The sequence below is a fragment of the Schistocerca nitens genome, chromosome 2 (genome assembly GCF_023898315.1).
Source record: "Schistocerca nitens isolate TAMUIC-IGC-003100 chromosome 2, iqSchNite1.1, whole genome shotgun sequence".
NCBI classification, from domain to species: domain Eukaryota; kingdom Metazoa; phylum Arthropoda; class Insecta; order Orthoptera; family Acrididae; genus Schistocerca; species Schistocerca nitens.
In genome coordinates, this window is record NC_064615.1 from 452113370 (window position 1) to 452141111 (window position 27742).

The following is a 27742-nucleotide window of genomic DNA, read 5'->3' on the forward strand; positions in this document are numbered from 1 at the left end:
TTTCTTAAAATATTTTTTGTAGGGGTAAGAAAGTCAAAACTTCTTTCCTTCTCATCCCGTCGAGTAAGCCTCCCCTGATCCAGGATTCTGGCCAATTTTTCCGAACTCTACCCCTCTTCTTCAACCTCAACAGTCCTTTTCCTTCACTACTCTTTCTTCCCCTTCAGACTTTCTGCCAGAAAAAGGAGCCTCTGGCTCCAAAAATCTACAAGCTGTAATACCTTTCATGTGTGTGTTCTCCTCACCGCTTGGTAAGTAGATTTTTTTAATCTATCTAATTATATTTTCAAAACTTTTGTTGTGTTTTAGTCACCTGTGCAGCTGTCTTTTTCTTACACTAGATGTTTTCATTCCTTTAGTAGTCCACTTTACTTCATTCGCTACTTTTGCATTCACTATCAGGAGAAGTTTCCTTAAGAACATGCAGGAAATTTTCCAAGAATTTAGAAAAAGTGTCACAACTTAAAACACTATGTTCTATAGTACACACCATCTAATTTAATCTATGATGGAATAAGTTCATACTTTCTGTACTGAATGTCACTTGGCATATTTTTTTTACCAAGAAGTGTCTATTGTTTCTGGTAAGTCCATAAACAGGGCACAATGGCAACAAAATCCTAAACACAAACAAAACTTATTTGCCTCATTACAAGTACATGGTGATTACAAATGTTTATTGGGTTTTGATATCTTATAGCTTCCAATACATGACGCCCACGCATTTGCACTAATAACAAATTGAAAGAGCATACTTTAAAGTTTTGTTTATGTCATTTCAAGTTCCATTTTGACTCACCAGGCAGCAGGTTGATAACAGTTTGCAAAATGACAACTAATCAACAGAAAGCATTATGTGTGCTGCAATATGAGAAGACAGAATCCATCAGAACAACACAGCATGCGTTCTGCAGACAGTACAACATAAAGTCACCGACCCACCAAAGCATTCTGTGATGGTATTGACAATTCAAGGACACAGCCTGCCTCCATAAAGGAAAAAGCTCCAAGCACCCAACTGTTGCAGAGGAAGCATCAAAGAGTGTCCAAGATGTGTTCCTTCATACCCCAAAGAAACCCACACGTGGTGCAAGTCATGAACTGAGCATTCCTCAGCCAACTGTGTGGAATATTCTGCAAATGTGATTACATCAGAAACCGTACTGCATATGGCTGTTGCAACATGTATGGCCAAATGACAGCACCACCAGTTGTCAATTTTGTGAACATTTCCAGGAAGCAATGGAAGATGATGAATTTACCTGCGAACTTGTGTTCAATGATGAGGCAACATTATGTAAAGTAATCATCACAATGTCCACATGACACATATTACAAGACTGGTTGTTTACAAGACTGATAACCCACACTTCATATTCCAACAAGATGGAGCTCCACCTCATTGGCATAGAGAAATGCATCGCCATCTGAACAAGGAACTTTCAAACATGTGTGCTAGGCAATGCGCTTAGGAAGATTTCGCTCTCTGCAAGTGGCCCCTGAGGTCTCCCAACCATACAATTTGTGATTTTTTTCTTTGCAGATATGTGAAAGACAATGTGTACATATAACCTTTTCTGACAACTTTTACTGAACTCCAGGATTGCATACCTGGTGTGCTGGCTAACACCGACAGCAACATGCTCTAACATGTATGGGCTGAGCTTGACTGCCACATAGATGTGTGTTGTGTAACACGAGAGAGCACACAGAACATACGTAATGATGTTCAAGAAACTTGATAATGTGCTTTTTCATTTCATACAATGTACCAATCACTATTTTGTATGTAATACTTTGTGAAATACGTTCATCCAAAACCCAATAAATCATTTGTAATCATCCTGTATAATTGGTTAAAATATTACCTATATATGTTGCTGACTATGTTTACTTGAGTACAATCTTCACAAGCTAAATTTATGTTGAAATCAGCAGCTATTATGACTTTTCTTGGAATTTTGACAACAATAGTTTTGTTCTTTAGACCTGGAATTCTACACAAAGATAAAATTCCAGTATTTTACCCTACTATTCACACAGCATTCAAATTTACATTCTTTGTTAAGAGTATCGAAATCTTACTTTGCTTTATATTCATTGACCTTTACAAAAATAAGCAGGCTTCTCCTCATGTTATATTACTGCTACAAAAGCTACTGGCAACATTTAAATTTATACGGTTACATAAGATTTTGATATTTTCATTTCTAAGCTGACATTCATGCAGTCATTCTGACAGAAAGATATGAATGTAAATAAGTTTTGTTTCTCTGCCACTTGGGTAGTTTGAACTTAATCCATTTACATCTAAGTGCATTAGGAACACATTTTCACTCTTTCGAATGTTCTTAAAGGCATCTAATTTGAAAGTTTGTGTTTTTCTTTTCAAGTCTGTTATTAATTTTTGACCCCCTCCTCCCATCTCTGTATGCTAACTTCCCTTACTAAGTATAGTCTTACAAATATCAATGTACAGATTGCTGATGCAACCAAATTTAACCTGTTTGGATGTAGCCCACCTTCACCCAAACATTTATTGCTAGTCTGAGCCCACAAAAATTACACCATTTCTGTTAAATTGCTCTCTTATATGGTTGTTTGTCTATGTATTTGTCACTCACCAATCTTCCCTGTAAGACATCCCTTAAAGTTAACTTTGATGGTGTGTACACAATGTATCATTTCAAAGTGCAAAATCACCACTAATTTATTTAAAAATCAGATTCTTGGCTACAATTGTGGATATCTAATTTCGATAATAATCGAAGATTGTAGAATTTAATGAAACACAAACTCGAAAATCATAATCTGCCTCTAAACAATGACATCCTAACAATACAAGGGACTTAAAGTATCAAGAGGATCTCTTAACATACTGCCAGATTAAAGTTTTGCACCAGATTGTGGCATGTTCAACTGATTCAGTTGATAGAATACTGGATGATCTTGGAAGGGCTGCTGTTGAAAAGTAGGTCAGACTTGAACAGCCATGTCTCTACCCCTCAGTGGATAGTGCGCTAAGGATGATCCAACCATGTTACAGTGCACTGTGTGTGTGTGTGTGTGTGTGTGTGTGTGTGTGTGAGAGAGAGAGAGAGAGAGAGAGAGAGAGAGAGAGAGAGAGTAGGGAGGGAGAATAAAATAAATTTTAACTTCTTCCTTTTCAGTAATTTTACCGCACACAAAATATTCAGGAGCAATCTGCAAGTGACCCATTCAATTTCTTTAAAATTCTTAAAACTGGGAATCTGAGACTGAAATGTAAACCATTAAACCATACATCATGCAAATAATACACAATTCTTCAGGAGTAAATTTTGAGAATATATAACTTACGATTTTTCTCAAAAAGGGCCTGAATGAAAGTTTATCTTTAAAACATTAAGAACTCTAAGCAAAAGTCTATTAAAGCCTGGCTCCTCATAAGAAATAAATACATTACCTCTTGATTAAATATACGGCAGCCGTGCTTGAAAATTCTTTCCATAACATGATGCAATCTGTTTAAGCCACCGTATATGTTCCATACATTTGACACTTGGTTAATTAACAGGCCTTCAGCTGTTGATTTAAGTGTCTGTAGCAATTCTCGATATTGATGTTGGTGGTTCTCTTCACCTCCCATTGTTATACAAGATTTTGAAATTTGTCACATCGTGTATCGGCATTCGTACCTGAAATAAATCACACATTATTTTACGAGAATTGAGTAGCCACACAGAGTACATGTATTTTCGGACATACCACTCAGTAATATAAGGAAGTAGTAGAAGCAAAAAAATTACTTTTTCAGATCTTTTACCAGATGTTTAACTGGGCAAAAACATGTGTTGTGGGAATAGGTAATTCAATATTAAAATTTATCTGAACAGTTTCATGGCATGGACATGCACAGGTGCAGCCTCACATGCACACTGTCTCCCACCCCTACCTCCCCTCCCCTCCCCTCCCCTCCCCTCTCTCTCTCTCTCTCTCTCTCTCTCTCTCTCTCTCTCTCTCTCTCTCTCTCTCTCTACACACACACACACACACACACACACACACACACACACACACACACACACACAAAATATACAGCCACTTTATGAGTTACATGTCTTAAGAATACTCTTATACCTGTCAGAAAAGAATTTTGTCAACTTGGGTGTGGTGTTTGTCAACTTGGATGTGGTGTCTAGGTGGTTGTGCACTATTGAGCAGTACCAATCCCTTACCAGCACTGCCACGTCATATAGCATGGGCCAATCCTGTAAACTGCCGATAGTGTTTTAGTAACCCCACCAGCACCAGAGGACATCTAGAGGGATGAAAAGGTGCTGGCATAGGTATCGCAGCAGAATGGCATGCAATGCTGTCAAAGAGGGTGAGCGTGAAGCATGGCATGAGCAGAGCCACTGACTCAAGCGTTTACCTGCCAGTGACAATAGGCTTGACTGGACACTCCTAATATAGAGTTCAACTACAATGGAGCTAGCTTTCACCTTGCTTTTTTCACGTTCTTCATTCTCTGTCACTGATACCGGTCACGAGTTGTGTTTCCCTCCATGCTTGTTTCTATACAGTTTTCAGATACATTGCTCCCCCACAGATTGCCTCGTACATTGAGATTCATTTCCTCTTAAGGGGCTCAGCTACTCGGCTCATCAACAAGCTAACATCAGCTATAATTGTTACATTTGTACAGACAGTGCCAGTTTGTGGCATTGTCACGCCAGTACAGATTTTAAATGACGACGACAGATGTTCTTACACATGTAACACTTTTTCTTTTCACAGGGTCGACCTGGCATTTACACAATGCTGGCACGAACAGCTGCACTTTCAGGAGCAACACCAACAGCAGCAGCAGCAGCAGCAGCAGCAGCAACAGAATGTGCAACTGATCTGTTCTCACACTGTGGTGGTAGAGGAACAGGCACCTGCTACGAAGCCTCCTTCCCTATCGCCCACAGTGCCGTTCACTGGTTTCGATAAGGCTAATGAAAGGTGGGAGAATTATCTCCACTAGTTCACGCTGCACTGCCAGGTAAGGTGTATTGTCAATGCAGTTGATAAGGATACCTTCTTGTGCAGTTGTGCAAGACTATATGAAATTTCTAAATTTGGACAACATGGTCCATAGCACTAACAGCGAACTGGTGACACAACTGTGTTAAAACAACAGCCCAGATCACATTAATATTTTATTAATGAATGGTTTTGACTTCATGTAGAAATCATCTTCAGAAAATGAGCAGTGTAAGAACAAGAATAACAAAGTTACAGAAGGTTTGATGAGTAAGGCGTCAGAGCGAAGTATAATGAAGTAGCATTGTAGCATTTAGCCATATGGCTGCTGCTGGTGGCTTACTAATTTTAACACAAAAAAGATTATTTGTCTAATGATCTCTAACTATTTACCTATTTATATATTTATACCTTGTTTAAGATAATCTATTTCATTAACTCCGTATAATATCAATATCTCAGATTTTGAGAAGCGTTTACACATTGCCTGGGGCTGACGTAATACGTTTTCGGCACAAAATTTGCACACTAAGACCCATGGCTCTGCAGCCATCAGTCAGCAGTTTACAATTGTGCTATTGCTTGAGCATCTGAGGAGCTGCCAGCAGCAGCCGGAAGAGCAAATGCTACATCACCACTTCACTGTACTTTCCTCTGATGCTATACTCATCGAACTTTCTGTAATTCTGCAATTCATGTTCTTACATAGTTCATTTTTTAAAAATGTCTTCCACATGAACTCAAAAATGGTCATTAAAAAAATATTATTCTTATCTAGAGTGTTGCTTTAACCCAGCAATACCAAACCTGAGAAACTTACCTTTGATAAATTTGTCAGTTGCTTATGCAGTATTTTAGTCATCAAACCCATATGGTGGCAGCACTGTTGCACTTAAACCAGCACCACAACAGCCCTGGCCAGCCATATGCAGTGTGGATCAATGGATAATAGAGCTGCAAGATCTCTTGTGTGCAAGTATTATTTTTAGTGTCCCCAATGCGCTACTACGGCCACTATATCAGTGGAGTACTTGTGGTGGCATGCACATGGGTGTTTTTTTTTTTTTTTTTTTTTTTTTAAAAAAAAGGTTAGAGTAACCTCTCCTTGAGATCAGAGATGTATTGCCTGCTGAAATCGAAGATACACTTTTATTTGCCCTACCCTGTATTTTTCAACACACAAGATACATGAAGTAACTAAATATTTTAGTAATCAAGGCCTAAAAGTAAACACCACAAAATCATAATTACTGGAGTTCAAAGCAGGCAACTCATGCTGCCGAAGCTTAAAAAAATATCTGTCAAATTTTTTATACAGACAATGAAGACTAAATTCGCTTAGCCAATTTTTCAAAATTCTGTATAATAAAAAGCTGAAAATGGTGTACTATATGGGACAATTTTCTCATTTATAAGTTGAAAAGATAGAGCTGTGGAGCTGTGGCACATGTGTGTACTTGAACAGAATACGGTGCTACAAAAGAGAGCTGTTAGCCAGATACATGGAAACCTATTGTGAGGCCCTTGCCAAAAATAAATTTCCCACTTCTTTTTTGTAAGCTATCACGGTGACAAATTCAAATGTTATGAGGTACACAATCACAACAAAAAACAAACAGACCACAGTCCAAATGTCAGTGGCTCAATGTGGTACAATAAATTGCCAGAATCAATTAAAAGGGGATTCATTTAAACAAAATTTAAAAAACCTTTCTTGTAACTAACTGTCTGTATTCACTGAAAGAATTCTATGCAGTATCTGTCACGTGTTAACTTTTGTAGTTAAATATGTTATGTAGTTCAATAAAGAAACATCCAAAGTTGCAAGATTCACTTTTCATTTAATTGGTGACTAGTTTTGTGTTACCTCAACCAATTTCCAAATCACCCAGAGAGGCAAAAACGTATGTTTGTTATGTCAATGTTCATGGTTAAACTTGGCTTCATTATACATATATGTATAATCTTGACATGGTTCATACGCTATTTGAGAAAATACCATTTTGTATGTCTGGATGATTTGAAAATGGCTTCATGTAATCCAAAACTAGTCATCAACTAAATAAGAAGTGAATATTGCAACTTTGGCTGTTTCTACATGGAGCTGGTTAACACAAGTTGTTGCAGCAATAAATCCAGCATGCTGCAAATCCATAAATATGTTATGCATTGAACATTGGTACACAAATATGATATCTATTACACCTATGCAACAATATAGCATTCGCAAAAGCCGTAATTCGATGACTACATGCAAAATTAAATATCAACAAATAACCAAATAAAATGATAGAACTTGCAATGAACAACCACCTACAAATGTGCACGCATGCGCGACACACACACACACACACACACACACACACACACACACACACACACACACACACGAAGTATGATCAAACAGGAAACATATTTCACAAATAATATGGTTATTTAGATCCAGATCCAGTTCCACAGAATTGAGTGTCTAAACCAAATACAGTTAGTTAAAGCTATGCCAATGCAGATAATTATGTTTGGAAGCAGGCTAAAATATAGAACAATGGCAGGAGATTCAAAATTATCTGGTGAAGATCAAAAATTACTTTGTAAAGTTACTAGAAGATGACAGGAACAGTACTAAATTGTTTAACATAGTGCAAATTAGCAAGTTAAAAAATTGCTGGCACTTACAAAAAAAACTCTGCAGTTTGTTATATTCAATTACGCTGAGAAACTGTAAGTCTTCAGCAGGAGTAAATTCAGTAATGCAACTGTGCTCTTTTTCAATTTCAGAATAGCAATTTGAATAAGATGTCTTTAAAAGCTTGCAGGAGATGAATATATTATCAGAAATAAAAAACCTAATTAGTTTTTGATTGTCAAGGCAGCTTTTGGTGCTTTTCGTATCATGGAACGCACATAATAAACAGAAATCCCATGTGGCACTATAGAGGCATCGTATTCCTCACACTCCATTTATGAATGGATTGTGACATGTTCAACAATGGCACTCTTTACATTAACTCTGTAAATAGATCATCTAAATTTCAGGTAACAAATCAGTTACTGCAAATGAAAGCTTTCACTTTTTCTTCATTGTTTGTTGCTTTTGTGGCTGATGCAACAAATTGTTCCAGCTCCATAGTTTGTTTGATGAATGTCTACTTTTTATGGGTGACTGAGTATCTCAGAAAACAGGAAAACGTTCCCAGAATGAGATTTTCACTCTGCAGCGGATTGTGCGCTGATATGAAACTTCCTGGCAGATTAAAACTGTGTGCCCGACCGAGACTCGAACTCGGGACCTTTGCCTTTCGCGGGCAAGTGCTCTACCATCTGAGCTACCGAAGCACGACTCACGCCCGGTACTCACAGCTTTACTTCTGCCAGTATCTCGCCTCCTACCTTCCAAACTTTACAGAAGCTCTCCTGCAAACCTTGCAGAACTAGCACTCCTGAAAGAAAGGATATAGCGGAGACATGGCTTAGCCACAGCCTGGGGGATGTTTCCAGAATGAGATTTTCACTCTGCAGCGGAGTGTGCGCTGATATGAAACTTCCTGGCAGTTCGAGTCTCGGTCGGGCACACAGTTTTAATCAGCCAGGAAGTTTCATATCAGCGCACACTCCGCTGCAGAGTGAAAATCTCATTCTGGAAACATCCCCCAGGCTGTGGCTAAGCCATGTCTCTGCTATATCCTTTCTTTCAGGAGTGTTAGTTCTGCTATGTTTCGCAGGAGAGCTTCTGTAAAGTTTGGAAGGTAGGAGGCGAGATACTGGCAGAAGTAAAGCTGTGAGTACCGGGCGTGAGTCGTGCTTTGGTAGCTCAGATGGTAGAGCACTTGCCCGCGAAAGGCAAAGGTCCCGAGTTCGAGTCTCGGTCGGGCACACAGTTTTAATCTGCCAGGAAGTTTCAGGAAAACGTTTTTTGTAGGCTGTCTTTAGTAAATATGGCACAGGAGCAAAACTTGATAATTGACATTAGTTTTGATAACCACTTGCGAAGTATGTGAAAATATTATAAAGCATGCTGAAACTCGTAGCTCCAACTTGTCAGTTCTTTCTCAGTTCATGTCCTACTTCAAGCACAAAATTTCAGTTTGTCAGAAAAACACACAACTAACAACTAACATAGTACACATTTTTGTAATAAGACTGTTTGGCAAATGCTGATATGAAAACGATCTTCAGAGATAGCAATGACCAAGTGAACAGTAATAAAGAAGAATTTTTGACAGAAGACAAAAGGACGAAATGTGGCCATTATTTACATACCACATTACACCAACGTATGTTCACTTAATACAGTCTGAAGGGGGTATAAATCAAATATGATTAGCATAAACTTATTAAAAATAAAAGAATCCTTCCAAAAACAGCAATTCAAATTTACAATTTTTCCGTAAGTATAATATGGCCAATACCAAGCATACGTGGCATGATTTAAATGGTATGATTTGGATTGTATCTACATTAACACCTTTTGACAGCATATGATATACATCAAACAATAATTAGTAACTTTATTCATATTATCTACTCACATTCTGAAGAGCATGGCCGTTATATGAAACAAATTGTTGGTAGTGTACAGCAATCAGCTACAAAATGTTTTTAGGTTACTTTATTCAAAATGTACTGTTACTCGTTCCAATTTATACAATTTGCATCCTTTATACAAGCTGCATTCTAAAACAAGTGTGTAGTGCAACAATTTTTATTATATGTTAGTAAATTATTGATTACCCTAAATCAGCGCCTGTAAACCAACGCATCCTATCTTTCTGACGAAAGTATGAAAGTCCTTTGGTGATGAATTGTATAAATTCGAAACCAGTAATGGTAATTTTTGAACAACACAATCTAAAACCAATTTGCGGCTGGCTGCTGTACACCACAACAATTTAATTACATAAACTGTATAAATTCGAAACCAGTAACGGTAATTTTTGAACAACACAATCTAAAACCAATTTTTGGCTGGCTGCTGTACACCACAACAATTTAATTACCTAAATACTTCAGCAAATGTTCCAATCTCTCTAACATTACCACTCTGTGTTGCTTGAATTACGAGAATCAACAGTATTATGAAAAGGATAAATTGCTACTCACCGAAAAGCCGACTCATTTATTTGCAGACAGGCACATCAAAAAGACTGACAACAGTGAGCTTTGGACCAAAGCCTTCTTCAGAAAAGAAAGGAAAACTCACACACATATTCTTACAAGCACACACATGTCATACACACACGATCGCTATCTATGGACACACTGGACAGACTGCAACTGTCGCATTGGACGAAAGCAGTATCCAGAGTGGGGCAGGGAAGGGCAAGAGATAGCAGATTATGTCTGTGAGGAGAGTAAAGCAGTGTCTGGCAGAGTATCCAGGGACTAGAAGGCACCAGGAGAAGGCACAACGACAAGAGTCTGTGCGGGAGGGGGGGGGGGGGGGTGGAAAAAAGGAGAGGAGCAGACAGCAGAGAAGGAAAGAAGGCCAGTGGGTGTATTGATAGGGAGTGCCACACAATGAGCATCAGGTGACATGAATTGGGAGTTGATAGGACAGATGGAATGAAACTGTTGTGTGGAACTTGTGGGGACAGTAAGTTATCATAGGTTGAGGCCGGTATAATTTCGAGAGTGGAGAATATATTTAAGGGTAACTCCCACCTGTGCAGTTCAGAAAAGATGTTAGTGGAGGGAAGTATCCAGATGACCCAGGCTGTTAAGCAGCCCTTGAAATCAAGTATGTTATATTCAGCTGCATGTTTTGCCACATGGTGGTCCTTTGGAGGTGGCCATACAGTCTGGTGAACAGGCAGTTCGCAGTCATACCAAAGTAGAAAGCTGTGCAACAATCAACAGCGATGGTATATGACATGGCTGCTTTCACAGATGGCCCGGCCTCTGTTGGGGTAGAATAAGCCTGTGACAGGACCAGGACAGGAAGTGCTGGATGGGTGGATTGGGCAGGTCTTGCACCTGGGTCTTTCACAGGGATACGACCCTTGTGGCAAGGGGTTGGGATTAGGATTGGCATGGAATGAATTAAGACGTTTTGGAGGTTGGCTGGTCAACAGAACACCACTTTAGGAGGGGTGGGAAGGATCTTTGGTTGGATGCCTCTCATTTCAGGTCATGAAAATAGATAATCACATCCTTGACGAAAGATGTGGTTCCGTTGTTCCCTCAGATGGTATTGGATGATGAAGGGGGGCACTCCTTTGTAGCTGGTTCTTGGGGGTGGTGGGAAGATTAGGAGTATGGGGGAATATGGCACGGGAAATCTGTTTGCGCACTACGTCTAGGGGATAGTGGCTACTTGCGAAGGCCTTCAAGCACACTTGGCATGAGAATTCTTGACACTGCAGATGCGCCACCCCTGGGTGGTCAGGCTGTTTGGGAGGGAGTTTTTGGTGTCGAAGGAATGGCAGCTGTTGAAATGCATGTACTGCTGATTGGTGATTTTAATGCGAACATGTTTGGATAAAGCCATCAGAGAAAAGAAGGTGAACATCCACATCGTCTTTTCCCTTTCTCTGTTACACTCCTTTTCCATTCTCCATTCCCCTCACCCACAGCCTCCCAAAACATCACCTGGCACCCTTGTCCTTCCACCTTCTAGTTCCTGTATGCTCCTCCAGACAGTGCTCTTCTCTCCTTACCCACATCCTGCTATCCCTCTCCCTTCCCTCCCCCACTCTGGATTGCTCCTTTTGTTCAATGCTGCAGCTGCACCCTCTCAGAAGGTATACATTAATAAAAGCAAGCAAATAATATAAACTTAATATGTATACTATGTTACCATGAACCATAACTGCACTGCTTAATGCTAGTAATGTTTATGGCATCGAAATATAGTCAACTAAATTAGAAAGAATGCAGCTACTTTTTAAAAAATCTGCCTTTTCCTCTGTTATACTACAGAGTTGCTATTTGCTTTTTTTTTATTTTTCAATGAAAATGGTTACCCATATTTGTAAATACTGAGTCTACCTTACAGAGCATTACTACTCATCGTAGAACTTTACAATGAACACTGCTGCTTTACATGTACCTAAAAGTACTTTTCAATCCCTGAACGTAGATATTCAGATCAATATCAGACAGAACGGGTACAAAGATGTTCTTAATTTTCTTTTGAATTGGTGGGGGTTGTTAGTTTATTTGGTTTATGCTAGCTAGGAGTTCGTTTAATACCTTCACACTGGAGACAATGATCCAGTCTAGCTGAAAATTTATTGTAGGCCTATCTTGTATTGTGATAGTGCAAATGACAGTTCAGCTGAAGCAGTAATGGAAGTTATTACAGAGTAAATGTATTGGGAAATGAGTGTCAGAATCTGAGGTTACAAAGGCTTCTGGTTATCTACTTTACACAATATTGTTATTGCTCACTTCTGTTGAATAAACACTTTATTTACTTTAGGGGCACAGTCCCAGAAGATAACTCCATATGACAACAATGAGTGGAAATAAGCTAACAAGCTTGTTTTTAGGTCAATACAATGACAGATACTTTAAATGTCAAATATTCAGCACTTTATACATCCAAATTGAGTTGTGTCACATTATCTAATGTAAAATGATGCTTCTGGAAACCATTTTAATAATTTGTGCAAAGGTTTTCGCAATTTATGATGATAGTGCTATGGGCCTTTAGGACTTGACAGATGTAGGATCCTTTCCATATTACAGAATTGGTACAATTATCTGTGTATCCCAATCTTCAGGAAATGACTTGTATAATGATATTTGATTGTAATAATGCAGGAAAAGATAGACTGCTGTTTACCATAAAGAAGACACATGAAGTTGCAAACTGGCACCTTAAAAGGCACTTACACAAAGCTTTCGGCCACAGCTTTCATCAGCAAAAGAGAAATGCACCCCATTCACACACACAAGCAAGCACACCTCATGCACACCTGACTGCCAACTCCTGTAGGTCAGTCCAGAATGTATTCTACCACTGTCTGTTGTCTGTTCAGTACCAGTAAATCAATTTCATACAACTACTAATCTGATGTCATCAACCAACAACTCTCCTTCATCAGAATAATATCTTAGTTTTAAAACTAATTATAAAATTCTTTGATAAATGCAACTTTAACCTGTTAAACTCCAAAACACTGTGAGATCATTCTATGACCTTCATTCCAAAAGTCAAAGTAAATAAATAAATATGCTGAGGTGAGCTTTGTGCATTTCATTCAGTATATGACCACTAATGCCTAATAGGTCATCATTATTGCATGTTTGAAATTACAAACTGCGCGTCTTCATGAGATTAAGTCAAACTGTTAATGCAAATTACTTGTAAGCCAGTTGAGCTATCATCAACAAACATGACATTTTTTAACTGCATAAGGTACAACAGAGCTTGTTTATTGTTAATGCAGTATAAAGATTAAGTTTCACTGCAAGGTATCCAATGTAGGCTTAGAACTATAGTAGATCCAGTACTAAGCCTTGTAGACTTCCACATGTTATGTTTTCCCCAGTCTTAGATGAGTGACATACCTGTGATACAGTCCATCAACGAGAAGCTCTGTTTCCTGTTACAAAGGTGGGACTCTGTTAGACTACAAAAGGTCTCAAAATATAGCAACAGTATAATTTTCTTCTTTAGCTCTCACAGGAGGAAAGTTTTTCTTGCAAATTTTTTGTCTGTGGTTTGTTAAGACTCTATAATAACTTCATGCCCACCTCCCACATGTTGAGGTATTTTAAAAATATTTCCAAGGGATGACTGAGATACCACTTAATAATGGCATCTTATCTAGTGTTGTTAATCTGGAGTAGTATATAATAAGGTACTCACAGTTAATGGAACAAATAGTTGTTATCTTTGTTATCATGATTAACATTTGGCATTGAATGTTCTCTTTAATTCCTTATTTTATTTTGATAAGTCGAGTTTCCTTTATAATATAGTATATTCCTGGTCTGCATAGCAGCACGAGACAAAATTTAACGTATTCAACTGCAATTTTTATAAAGGACATTAAAGCTAATTCTGTGTTTTAGACCCTGAAAAACTGATGCGACTACGAAAATGGTGATACTATGGTAATTACAAGATTTATGCTATAAGTGCGGTAGACTATTATAATCTGAAACAGTCACAGGTGAAAGTGCACCGCGAAGGTTGGTCAAATAAACTGATAAGTACCATTGGTGCAGTTTGGTTCCAGCTTTGTTAGCATGACATCATGTAGTTGCTACATACGAGTGTCAACTCATATAGATAAAGATTGGAGATTAGATTAGTACTTGTTCCATAGATCATGAATATGACACTTCGTAATGATGTGGAACGTGTCAGGTTAATAAAAGGTGTCTATACAAGATATTACATTACACAAAATATTACGTGACATTTATTTATTTTTATTTTATTTTTTTTTTTTTTTTTTTTTTTTTTTTTTTTTTGTGGGGGTTGGGGAAATTAACCACTCACTATATCCAAAAATTCATCTAATGAGTAGAGGGAGTTACCATTAACAAATTCTTTTAATTTCCTTTTAAATGCTATATGGCTATCTGTCAGACTTTTGATGCTATTAGGTAAGTGACCGAAGACTTTTGTGGCAGCATAATTTACCCCCTTCTGAGCCAAAGTTAGATTTAACCTTGAGTAGTGAAGATCATCCTTTCTCCTAGTGTTGTAGCCATGTACACTGCTATTACTTTTGAATTCGTTTGGATTGTTAATAACAAATTTCATGTGAATATATATATTGTGAGGCTACAGTGAAGATCTCTAGCTCCTTAAATAAGTGTCTGCAGCTGCAGGATGATCTTGGATGTGCTCCAGCAATTATTCTGATTACATGCTTTTGTGGAATGAACACTCTTTTACTCAATGATGAGTTACCCCAGAATATGATGCCATATGAAAGCAGAGAATGAAAATAGGCGTGGTAAGCTAATTTACTTAGATGTATATCGCCAAAATTTGCAATGACCCTAACAGCATAAGTGGCTGAACTCAAACGTTTCAGCAGATCATCAGTGTGTTTTTTCCAGTTCAACCCCTCATCAATGCATACACCTAGAAATTTTGAATATTCTACCTTAGCAACCAATTTCTGATCGAAGTCTATATTTATTAATTGTGTCATTCCATTTACTGTGTGGAACTGTATATACTGTGTTTTGTCAAAGTTTAATGATAGCCAATCTGCAGAGAACCACTTAATGATTTTCTGAAAAACATCGTTTACAATTTCACCAGTTAATTCTTGTCTTGGGTGTGATAGCTATACTTGTATCATCAGCAAAAAGTACCAGCTTTGCATCTTCGTGAATATAGAATGGCAAGTCATTAATATATATTAAGAACAGAAGAGGACCCAAGACCGAACCTTGCAGCACCCCATTCTTGATTGTTCCCCAGTTTGAGAAATCACCAGTTTTTTGCATATTATTTGAACTGCTTCTTTCAACTTTCTGCATTTTTCCAGTTAGGTATGATTTAAACCATTTGAGCACTGTCCCATTCATACCACAGTACTTGAGCTTATCTAGAAGTATTCCATGATTTACACAATCAAAAGCCTTTGAGAAGTCACAAAAAATCCCAACGGGTGACTTCCGGTTACTCAGAGCATTTAATATTTCATTAGTGAAAATATATATAGCATTTTCTGTTGAAAAACCCTTCTGGAAGCCAAACTAGCATTTTATTAAAACTTTATTTTTAGAAAGGTGTGTAGCCACTCTACAATACATTATTTTTTCAAGAATTTTGGATAAGGCAGTCAGAAGAGAGATTGGGCGGTAGTTGTTGACATCAGACATATCCCCTTTTTTTATGCAGTGGTTTAACAATGGCATACTTCAGTCTATCTGGAAAATACCCTGCTTCAGAGAGCTATTACATATGTGGCTAAGAATCCCACTTATTTCTTGGGAACATGCTTTTATTATCCTGCTGGAATGCCATCAATCCCATGTGAGCTTTTATTCTTGAGAGAGTTTATCACCTTCCAATTTTCAGAAGGAGAGGTGGGTGGAATTTCAATTGTATCAAATTAACTCCCTTGCTTCTCCTAATGAACATTTAGATCCTACTTTGTCTACAACATTTAAAAAATGATTATTCAAAATGTTTTCGACTTCCGGCTTGTTGTTTGCCAAGTTTCCCTTTGCTTTGATGGTAATGCAGTCATCCTGTACTCTTGGTTTCCCTGTCTCCCTTGTAATAATATTCCAAATTGTTTTGAATTTGTTATCAGAGGTATTTAATCTCAGACATGACGCACTTGCTTCTGGACTTTTTAATAACCTTTTTTAATGTAGCACAGTAGTTTTTTTTAATATTTCTGTTTCTGGGTCATTACGCTTTCTTGTTGTTAGATACAGTTCCCTTTTGTGGTTACAAGATATTTTTATTCCTTTACTAAGCCAAGATTTTTTGCATGGTTTCTTATAATTAGATTTAACTACTTTCTTGGGGAAACAGTTTTCAAATTCTCTTACAAGTGTATCATGAAATAAGTTCTATTTTTAAATTAGCATCTGGTTCCTTCTACACCTCATCCCAGTCTAACAGCTGAAGATTTTCTCTGAAATTTCTAATTGTCGAGTCATTAATTGAACGCACAACTTTGGAGGGTAGTTTTGAATTACTGAGTGGAGCTATGTCATATACTGTAACTAGCTGAGCACCATCATCGGAAAGGCCATTCTCAACAGGACAAGAATTTATGTTTTAAAACCTATCTTGGTCTATAAAAGTGTTATCTATCAATGTGCTGCTGTCCTTTACTACCCGAGTAGGAAAATTAATGACAGATGTCAAATTGAAAGAACCGAGCAAGACTTCCAGGTCATTCTTCCTATTACACTCTTTCAGAATCAAGATTGAAGTCCCCACAAATAATAATTTGCTTTCCCCTATCTGACAGATATCACAAGGCATCCAAGTTTTCCAGGAATAAATGAAAGTTTCCTGAGGGGACCTATATACTGTTACAATTATAAAAGAGCCCTCCTTCAGTTTAAATTGACAGGTACATGCTTCTATATGTTGCTCTAGACAAAACTTTTTTGTATCTAAGCTTTTTACACAGTGGTAACTATTGACATATATGGCAACTACTACTCTCACCTTATTCTCTCTACTCATAAGTGCAGCTAGTTTATAACCACTGATATTTACCTTTTCCATATCAGACACAGTGTGATGCTCAGACAGGCATAGTATATCTATTACATTATCAGATTCAGTGTCATCTAAACAAACCAGGAGCTCATCTACTTTATTCTTCAATCCAGGAATATTTTGGTGAAAAATGGTAACATTATTTTTTACTTTACTGTTGTGAGAATCTACTTTTATCTTTAATCCACCAATATTTTGGTTAAATATGGTAACATTATTATTTACTTTCCTGTTGTGAGAATTTTGTGAGTTTGGACCTCTTTAGCACCTGCCTGACTGAACTTCTCATTGGACACTGATATTAGTCTAAAAAAAGAGGTACATCCATCAGTACTAGTGTCCTCCTCCCCGCCCCCTTATGGATTTCCCTTTCCTACTGAGGTGTAGGCCATGCCTTGTGAACAGCCTCGACAGGAACCAATCCAACGTATTTAAGCTAATGTATTATGTAAATTGCTTATGGACAGACCTTTAGCTGTCACATTATGCTTGTTCAATGGTGATTCGGGGGTTACCGACGTAACATTTGTACAGTTGACATCGAAGGATTGCCATGAAAATGAAAATCACATAGGCCTGAATATGAATAACGAACAGTCAAGGGGTGTTGAAGCAAGCTATGTTGATTTGCCACTAAACAAAAGAACACAAGAAGTGTTACAGACATAACAAAATCTTCACTTTTCATGTAATTACCCTCAAACTATTTTTGTAAATACATGACATTTAAAATCCTACATACAAACACAAGGCATAACTTTGAACATGCGATATGTCAGACGAAAATCACCTTTCAATATCCTTAGTTGACAGTGGTGTCTATGTTCTATCACAATACAGCATCTATAAATTTCCGACTTCTAAGCAAACAACTGTCACCCACCACCTGTGCAGTTTACCAAACCTCTTTGCTCTGAAGTTAAAAACCAGTATGTTTAAGACAGACAGTCTACTTGCTAGGTACCGCATTGCGTCTAGTACAGCAAGTGTGAGTGATTCATATTGTTGTCATTAATACAGTAATTTATTGTTGTTACTAAACATGGGTAGCTGATGGTTTCTGCGGATTGGTTATTTAGGGAATACTGTTATTTCTTGACGTCTGACATAACATGACAACTACAGGAGAGTTATATTTTCGGGCATGAGATCTTTGATGTAATACGGCTTGTAGATGTAGACAGAAGGGAAATAAAGTACTAGCGTTGATACACAGCCGCAAAGATGCAGAATGTTATTAATACTGTTAAGGGAACAGCGCTTGGTGTCGCAGAATATTGGACTCCCGTACTAAAGGTAAAAACATTTGCTGTTATAAACGTGCATTTGAAGAGTGTTTCACGAACTTGTTTAGATATTATCGCATGTAACTAAACACAAGGACAACAAAACTTGAAATGATATGACGTCGTGTCATTCCTTTCCGATCCGTGGAGGGTGAAGTAAAGAGTAATAGCAACCGTGGGACCTCTTTAAGTTGCACATACACCACAAAGACTACGGTCCAACGATCATTACATTGAGATCATGGTAAGAGCTGCAAAGATAAGCTGTATGAGAAACAAATGAATAGTTTGACAGTAGGAAAAAATCATGATTTCAAATTGACATATTAATGCTGGTCAACAATAATGCCACTAACCTTTCAGCCCCAAGGTGGAGTATCAGGACACATGTAAAAAGCTGTGTTGTATACGACACTTAGATAAAAACCGGCTTCTCCTATTACAAATAACGTTCATTTGGGATACACACATAGCACACACTAGCGCTGTTTCGTGCGGATGCAACACCGCCTTGTGGTATTAAGTTGATGTACTTTTGAGTTGTCACATTTTCAACAAATTGGAATCTGCACAGCTACCACAAAAATGATATTCACCTCCTGTGTCTCACAGTAAAGCACTATGGGTTGTTACATGATGTTTCAAATTGAGAAGCATATCACATCTTTCCTATTACTACATTTGTGAAAACTGTCTGACTCCAAAGTTCATGGCAGATATATTTGTAATGTGCCAGACATATGCTGTACAAAACCTCCTAGAGAATAAGTAGTATTGAGTTTACTGTTACTGTGAATGGTCAGAGGACGAAGCAGTAAATAAAAAGTGAATGTTTTGAACTGTTTGCTAAAGCTCTGTTAAAAGATGTGCCATAATTCTTTCAGGATTGGAATATCAGAAAATAGGTGTTTGAATTGTAGTATTTGTTCTGTAATTTAAATGATTTCAGAATGCCAGTGTCATTATAGCGATAAGCAAATTAACAATTTTTTTTAATATTTCTAGTTGTAATGTTATATTGTTGATAAATAAAAAATCAGCAATCACCCAGTGTGAACACCTCAGTGGTTTTTCACCGCTTAGTCCTGATTAGTAAATGCAAGGTCCTGCCACAAGTAAGTCACATCAGAAGAAGACGTGGGGTGAACTGGCGATTGACTCAAAACATTTAGATTTATAGTGTGGCGCTCACAATACATCTAATCCTGACAAAAATAATTTCTTTTATTAGATTCATGACTGAAGTCTTCCACTGAATATTGAGAGTCACAGATTTGTGCAAAATACATAAAGCAGTCAGCATGTCATTATGTGGAGTCAATCAACCTACAGCTTATTGCCTTAATTTGTGCAGCTTACTTTCAAATTTAGCTCTGACACCTGACATGTATTTAATGCCATTGGGTAAGTGCACAAATATCTCAGTTTTTTATTACACACACACACACACACACACACACACTAGAAAATATGTAGCCTGCTGTGTTGTTGTTAAAATACCTATAGTAGAGTCAGTGAAAGGAGATCCCTAACAGTTGCTATGGGTTTGATGCAGCTACTCATTCTTCTACCTCTGCCACTTGTGTAATTTTATGAGAAAGATTTCCAGTGTAAACAAGTGCCACATTTTGGTAATAAAAATGGACTGTGTAGAGTTTCAGGGGACCCTCTTGGAATACAAATGGAAAAAGTGCCTCTGAAAAATGAAGAATAACCTGTGTTCAGCTATGAGAGAGTACAGAAAACAATTGAAGTCAGTGTACTAAAGACATTTGTAGCAGGGATTGATTATTTGTACATGCCCATTTGGTGACACACAATTTACAGAGCACTTACATAAATATGTTCCCATATATTATGATGTATCTGAATAAATTTCCTCAAATGTGGACTGGGTGAGGTGAATGATGAAACGGAAGGAGGAAGGGAAGCTCAAGATAACTGGTATAGAGGTTGGGAAGTGTGCAGGGATGCCTCCATTTCCAGAGGTCTCTAGGCCGATACAGGATGCTCCAGATCCAGCACCATCACCACCATTGGTCCCAGACATCTCTCAGAAGGCTTCATCATGAAAGTGCCCAGATCCCAGCCGCTTGCACTGTATTATCCTTTCCCACACCAGCCGGACAGGAACTGACACGTTTAAGGGGAAGAGGGGTTAATAACTCCACCAGATGTGCAAAAGTAATACTGTAGCAGTGCAAAATGTATGAAATGTTGGATGAATTGTCTTCAGTGGCACCAGTAATTTGGTACAGTCTCTTTTCATTAGTGTACACTTTGAAAGTTTAAAATAGCTTATTTATGTACTGTTTTCTTTTAATGAGTTTAGAAGATCAATTATAAACTGTTAAACCCTCCCTCTTTAAGTGACACTGTGGTTATTTTAAATGTCTTAGTCATTTTACCAACAGATTTATGTAGTGAAGGTGAATGTAATAGATCCTTTGTTCCAGAATGAGATTTTCACTCTGCAGCAGTGTGTGTTCTGATATGATCTTCCTGGTAGATTAAAACTGGACCAAGACTTGAACTCGGGACTTTGCCTTTCGCAGGCAAGTGCTGTACCACCTGAGCTACCCAAGCACGACTCACGCCCCGTCCTCACAACTTTACTTCTGCCAGTACCTCGTCTCCTACTTTACAAACTTTACAGAAGCTCTCCTTGCCCGCGAAAGGCAAAGGTCCTGAGTTCGAGTCTCGGTCCGGTACACAGTTTTAATCTGCCAGGAAGTTTCATATCAGCGCACACTTCGCTGCAGAGTGAAAATCTCAGTCTGGAAACATCCCCCAGGCTGTGGCTAAGCCATGTCTCCGCAATATCCTTTCTTTCAGGAGTGCTAGTTCTGCAAGGTTCGCAGGAGAGCTTCTGTAAAGTTTGGAAGGTAGGAGACGAGGTACTGGCAGAAGTAAAGCTGTGAGGGCGGGGCGTGAGCCGTGCTTGTGTAGCTCAGTTGGTAGAGCACTTGCCTGCGAAAGGCAAAGGTACAGAGTTCGAGTCTCGGTCTGGCACCCAGTTTTAATCTGCCAGGAAGTTTCAGATCCTTTGTTATATTTCAGATAAAACTTGGTGAAACTGTGAGAAAAAGGTATTAATTGAAAAACCACATCTTACCAACATTCCCAAGACTGGCACATGCACTATTTCTGAGCAGGCTGTCTCCAGCCCCACAGCCTCCCATATAATAGCAGTGGTGCTTTTTTCTAAGTCTGAAGAATACCTGAGTGTGACACTGGTCAGTCCTAAAAGGCTTACCTGTTGATATAATCCCCATTCTGTTTTGAGTGTTAAGATGGACCAGCAGCTGCACAGCATCATTTCTGTTCACAACCTCATCTTGCTGTAGACATTGCTGCCATGTAGTAGTAGCATTTTAGCTGTTTTTTCCTTTGAACAGAACACAACAATGTTGTTTTAGTTCACACACCATTTCATTCACTTGTGAAGCTCAGGTATCTAGTTCTCTGACTGCAAAGAAGTGGTACCAGGAACATGGTAAGATTCACTGAAATCCCCCTCTTCATCGCCTTGCTCTGCTTTTCTTGGATCACAATTCTCTCTTAGATTTGATTGTAGTCTTGTATATCTAGCTATGATTCAGTACATGTTATCTATGTTGTTTGTCATTTTGTGCTGTCAGTGAAGGCTGTCTTTGGCTTACTATGATCTTTTGTTCAATTCACATTTCGGAATGTATATTTGCTTTTGTTTTCTGATTAATTTCTGTCTTATTAATGTTGTGACAGCCTCCCACCTTTCCCAGTACCCAAACAAATCAGAGACCCCTGCAAGTAGGAATCTTGCTGATGCCTTACATGGTCGGATACTGGATTGAAAATCAATTTAAAAACCTGGCAGTCCGTTGATATTTACCATGCCAACAAACTGGAGCAAGTTCTTTTGATTCTTGGTGCCTGGGATTGCAAGACCTGTGGATGACAGCTTGGTAAAGTAGCACAACCTGATAACTTGCTACAACAATTAATATTTCTAATTTTGTTTACATTTCTGTCCGTAAATCAGCTGCAAAGGCACGATGCTAGAGTGCTGAATCACTTGAGTTGCAGTGTTAATGCTGTTCCCAAATTTCCAGCAAATTCAGAAATATTACTACATATAGTTGACGGATAAAAAGCCATTGACAAACTCTAGTATTTATTATGAGACAATAAAGTCAATGGGTTGTTGAACTACATGACAGAATCTTGCCCTGAAAAAAAATATTACACTGGCACATCCCCAGCAGTCAAGCCAACAATTGTTTACCATGACAGCCTTAATTTGAAGCAATGGTGTTCTGATCACTTTTTCCTTTAGCCAACTTAGACATTTCTTCTTCAGCAGTACAGAAGTTGAGTAGTCTCTTTTCAGTAAATAAATAAATTTTCAGCAGCAGCAGCTGCTGCTGTCTTTGTCGTCATTGTTGTTGTCATTGCAGTTTTCAGTTCAAAGTTGCCAGTCTATCTTGTGCAAGCCTCTTCATCAGTGCTGTATAATTACTTCAACCTACATCCACTTGAAACTGCATTCTGTAGTTAAGCTGTGGTCTTCCCAAAACTTCCTTCCATTACCAAACCAGCAATTCCTTCAAATTTCAGAATGTGTAATATCAACTGATATCTTCTGTTAGTCAAGTTGAACCATAAATTTCTTTTTCTACCAGTTTGATTCTGTACCATCTCATTAGTTATGTGATCTAACCATCTAATTTTCTGCATTCTTTTGTAGCACCACATTTCAAAAGCTTTTGTTGTCTTCTTATCTTAACTGTTTATTGTCCACATTTTACTTCTCGACAAGCTTACTCTTGAGACAAATACTTCCATATACGACTTCCTGATACATAAGTTGAGATATTAACAGATTTCTCGTTTTCAGAAATTATTTTCTTGCTGTTGTCCATTGGTGCTTTACATTGTATCTGCTTCAATCACCTTCCGAAATAGCAAAACTCATCTTCTACTTTTAGTGTCTCATTTTCTAATGTAATTCCCTGTACACTGCCTGATTTACATAGACTACACTCCATTGCTCTTGTTTTACTTTAGTTGATATTCATGTTCTAACCTGTTTCCAAGACAGTATCCACTCATTAAACTAATCTTCCACGTCCTTTATGTTCTGCAACAGGATGCCTCAAAGTTTTTGTTTCTTCTGTCTGAACCTAAATTGCTTCACCAAATTTCTTCTCTGTTTCTTTTAAAATTCAGCCTTGCTCACTTCTCATCCAGTTCTTTTGTTTAATGTCCTTCAACCTTATGCTCCTGTATTTTATATTTTCTACCTTCAAAATTTCGAAGAATGTATTACAGGTCCTGTCAAAAGCTTTCTCTACACCTACAAATGCTTAATGTTGGCCGCCTTTCTTCAGTCTTCTTGTAACATAATATCACCTTGGTCATTCTTCATTTCTCTAGAACACCAATTGTTCTTCCCCTAGGTCAGCTTCTACCAGTTTTTCCATTCATCCATAAAAGATTCATGTAAATATTGTCCAACTGACTTGTTGAACTGATGCACGAAGCCAATGAATTCCCCTGACACAGTGTATGGCGAAAAAGACTTTCTTACTACTGAACTGTCACGTGCATTGAGCAGTAACATGAACACACTCTGTCTCTCTGTCTGTCTTTATTTATTCTGTTGACCTATTATTCCCAGAAAGATGGTCCATATTCTGCTGTAACCTACCTTCTCAAAATATTTTGGGAGCACAGGTAGGAGGGAGATTGTTCGATGATTCGAGGACAGTTGTTTATATCCACTTATATAACTAGGTGTTACCACTGCATACTTTTATCTTTCAGAAGAGTTATAAGGAAAGAAACTTGTAGCTCGGTACCAAAAGAAAAGAAGAAAGAAAGAAAAAAATATCATTAACACTTGAGGGCTAAAAGTCACAGACCCAAAATTTGTTGCGACAAAATTCTGTGTACTTCACATCACTAGCTGAAGACCTCATTCAGGTAAGCTGTGAAGGATCAGTCCCAAGTCCTTCCAAGCAAATTGATGGTTGGATGCCTCTGTATATGCTTATGAAACAAATCTTGATGAAATTATAAGTAAAATTAAATCATTAAGCAATAAAATGTCAAGTTGACCTTGATGATGTGCCCAATTTCATATTAAAAGCATGTGAAACCCTCCAGGGGCCCACCACTCTTTGGTGGGTACATGCTTGGCTACCAGGGGGCCCTAGCCTTTGCAGCGCTACTTCCCTTTCTGTTCTGCATGTCCTTCCTATTGCTATTATTTTCCCCTCCCTTAGGGACCGAGTCGTATTCCTTCTTCGGGAAACCAAAGATCTTTGTAAAACAGTGCACGGATTCACCTTGTCCACCTGTCTTTCTTTCCCTGTCCTTCCTCCTCCAACCTTTCTTGGCTGCACCCCGATACCACTGGTGTCACGCACAGATGATGGTCACAGTTTCACAACAGTTAATCCATTTATTATTCAGAGGGGTGTGGATCATGTTGCCAGTCCTGTGATATCCTGCTCTTGGTTGCGAAATGGTACCTTGCTTTCGGAGAAGCACAGAAACTGCTTAATGCAACACTTCTCCATGGCTATACTGTTAAAGTAGAGGCTCACCATACTCTGAATTCCTCCCGTGGTGTCATATACACTCGGCTACTTGATGGCCAGATCAAGGCTGAAATCGCAGCGTATGTCACTGACTAGAGAGTGACTGTAATTCACAGTGTTATGAAAAGGGTTGAGAAGAGATTAGTGCCAACCTGCACCCTATTCCTCACATTTCACCATGTGATATTTCAATCAAAAATTAAGGTAGGCTATGAAACTATTACTGTCAGACCATATATCCCAAATCTCACACGTTGCTGTTGATATCAACACTACATCCACACCCCTGAATCTTCTGAAAATGCGATCAAATGCATAACCTGCAGTGGGGATGCTCATGAGGGTCTGTGTCCACCTCCTTCCTCTCGCTGTAGCAACTGCAAGGATCATCGTGCTGCTTCCTCCTGTGATTGTCCAATCTATCTCAATGAGTGAGCCACTCGGGAAATCTGGGTGAAGGAAGAAGTTCTTATTCACATTCCTAGGAAAATGTTAGCTAGCTGCAAACCTCGTGCACCACACTCAGGCAATTATAGTACAGTTCTTGCTACACCCTGACCTACGGAGGACATGACTACACAGACTTGTGACATCCAGTTTTGTGCCATGGTTGTGAAATCGTCCAACTCCAGGGTCACATCTTCACCTGCTATGGGTGCACTCCATACCAACAAACCTCCACCTGATCCAGCGAAATTGCATGCCTCACAAACAGAAGCATGGAAATCCAAAAAGGAGTAATTCTGCGATGAGTTTTGGCACACATCTAGCCAGCCAATGTCTGGGTTTGCACCTGGCAAACACCAAGGTTCTAAGCATTCAAACAAAGGCAAACAATCTTCCCCTTCTCCACTCTACCATTCTTTTCAAACGGTGTCACCATGTGATACCCTCACCCGGCCAACCTTTTCACTGGGACGCATCACTAACAACCAGTCTGCGGGCCAATCGGTGGTGAATACCGACGCCTCTGTCGAACTAATGGACCAAGATCCTCCGTCCTCTGAACCTGGTCATTGTGCACATTCGCATTCTGGACCCAGCAGCCACCACAGTGACTGCTCCCTTATTTGACCCATCTCCTGTCTATCATTCGGATATGGTTCTTCTCCAATGGAACATTCGTGCTGTGGTATCCAATAGGGTTGAATTACAGCTCCTTTTGTGATCATATTGTCCAGTTGTTTTAAGCCTCCAGAAAACAAAATTACACCCTCATGATCGCTTCCACCTCCTACACTTCACTTCAGTCTATTTTGACTTTACCCCTGAGGCAGGGACTGCAGCTCATAGAGGAGTCATGTTGCTCATTCGGGACAGCATCTATAGTCACACCGTCATTTCCTAGCACAACCAGCATCAGGCTAATGTTGTCTGTCCTTTCCTTCCCGATATCACCTTCTCTTTCTGCAACGTCAACTCACCCTCATCTTCTGCTGTCACTTGGGCAGACATTTTGCAACTTATTGCTCAGCTTCCTCCTCCTTTTTTACTGCTTGGTGACTTCAGTGCCTACCATCTCCTTTGGGGCTCTCCACACCCCTGTCCGAGAGGGTTTCTTCTAGCAGATATCTTCAACCAGCTCAATCTAATCTGTTTGAACATGTGTACACCCACATTTATTTCAGATTCCATACAATCCTTTTCCCACTTGGACCTTTCGATCTGTACTGCTCTCCTTGTTTGTCATCCTGAGTGGTCCAATCTCTCTGACATGCACTTGAGTGACGATTTCCCTTGCATCATGTGTTTGCTGATGCCTATCCCTTCAACCAGCTCGCAGCTTTCCAAAGCTGACTGGCAGCTGTACTCCTTAATGGCCACTTATAGTGAACATCAGTTCCTCTGCATTGATGACCAGGTAGAATACCTTCAAACTCTATCTTTACTGCCGTGGGATGTTCCATACCTCGCACCTCTTCTTCACCGTGACGTGCCCCTGTTCCCTGGTGGACTGAGGCATGCTCCGCACATGCAGACGAGCTCTCTATGATTTTAAATGCCATCCCACAATGGCACACTGTATCCATTATAAACAACTATGTGTGAAGTGTCGCTGCATTTATAGGGATAGTAAAAAAAAAAAAAAAAAAAAAAAAAAAAAAAAGTTGTTTGAGGTAATCTCTGTCAGCTTTCAGGAAACACTGTTCATTCCCTGGTTTGTGGTCTGAACATAGCGGACAATGTCATTGTAGACCCTCTTGTTATCTCCAACACCTTGGGCCGATATTTTGCAGACATTTTGAGTTCCACTCGCTACCATCCCGCCTTCCTCCCTCCGAAACAGGTGGCGCAGGCAAGGACGATATTTTTCTCTTCCCTGAATTGTGAGTGTTGCTATACACCTTTTAGTGTGAGAGAGCTTCAATGTGCAACGCTTTCTCCTGCGTACATATAGTCGCATTTGCACAAATGGCACATTTCCCACTTGCTGGTGTGAGCCCATTGTCATTCCCATTCCTAAGCATGGTAAGGACAAACACCTTCCTTCCAGCTACCACCCAATTTCCCTCACCAGTAGCCTCTGCAAGGTGGTTGAATGCGTGGTTAATGGTTGCTGATGGGGCAGCTCAAGTCTCGGAATCTCCTCACTAACGCTCTGCAGTTGATCATCTCATCACCTTGTCAACTCATATTATGAACAATTGTTTGCATAAGTGCCAAACTGTGGCTGTGTTTTTTGATTCGGAGTAGGC

General features: G+C 39.0%; 2 protein-coding genes across 7 annotated transcripts in view; one reads left to right on the plus strand and one right to left on the minus strand.

Annotated features, from left to right (window-relative positions):
• The window catches only part of LOC126236326 (run domain Beclin-1-interacting and cysteine-rich domain-containing protein), a 214055-nt gene extending 195978 nt beyond the window's left edge, over nucleotides 1-18077 (minus strand). For both annotated transcript variants that reach the window (XM_049945543.1, XM_049945542.1), the window contains exons 1-2: nucleotides 17964-18077; nucleotides 3446-3677 (exon numbers count right to left, since the gene is read on the minus strand). In XM_049945543.1, the coding sequence (XP_049801500.1) occupies nucleotides 3446-3628 (183 nt within the window). In that variant the 5' untranslated portion in view covers nucleotides 3629-3677; nucleotides 17964-18077. The remainder of the gene's footprint in view (nucleotides 1-3445; nucleotides 3678-17963) is intronic.
• Nucleotides 18078-18191: 114 nt separating this feature from the next.
• LOC126236327 (ubiquitin-like-conjugating enzyme ATG3) overlaps nucleotides 18192-27742 on the plus strand; it is an 89713-nt gene continuing 80162 nt past the window's right edge. For 2 of the 5 annotated variants that reach the window (XM_049945548.1, XM_049945546.1), the window contains exon 1: nucleotides 18196-18469. In XM_049945548.1, the coding sequence (XP_049801505.1) occupies nucleotides 18398-18469 (72 nt within the window). In that variant the 5' untranslated portion in view covers nucleotides 18196-18397. Of the gene's footprint in view, nucleotides 18470-18606; nucleotides 18704-27742 lie in introns of those variants that run through there. The other 3 variants (XM_049945547.1, XM_049945544.1, XM_049945545.1) reach the window with 3 other exon arrangements.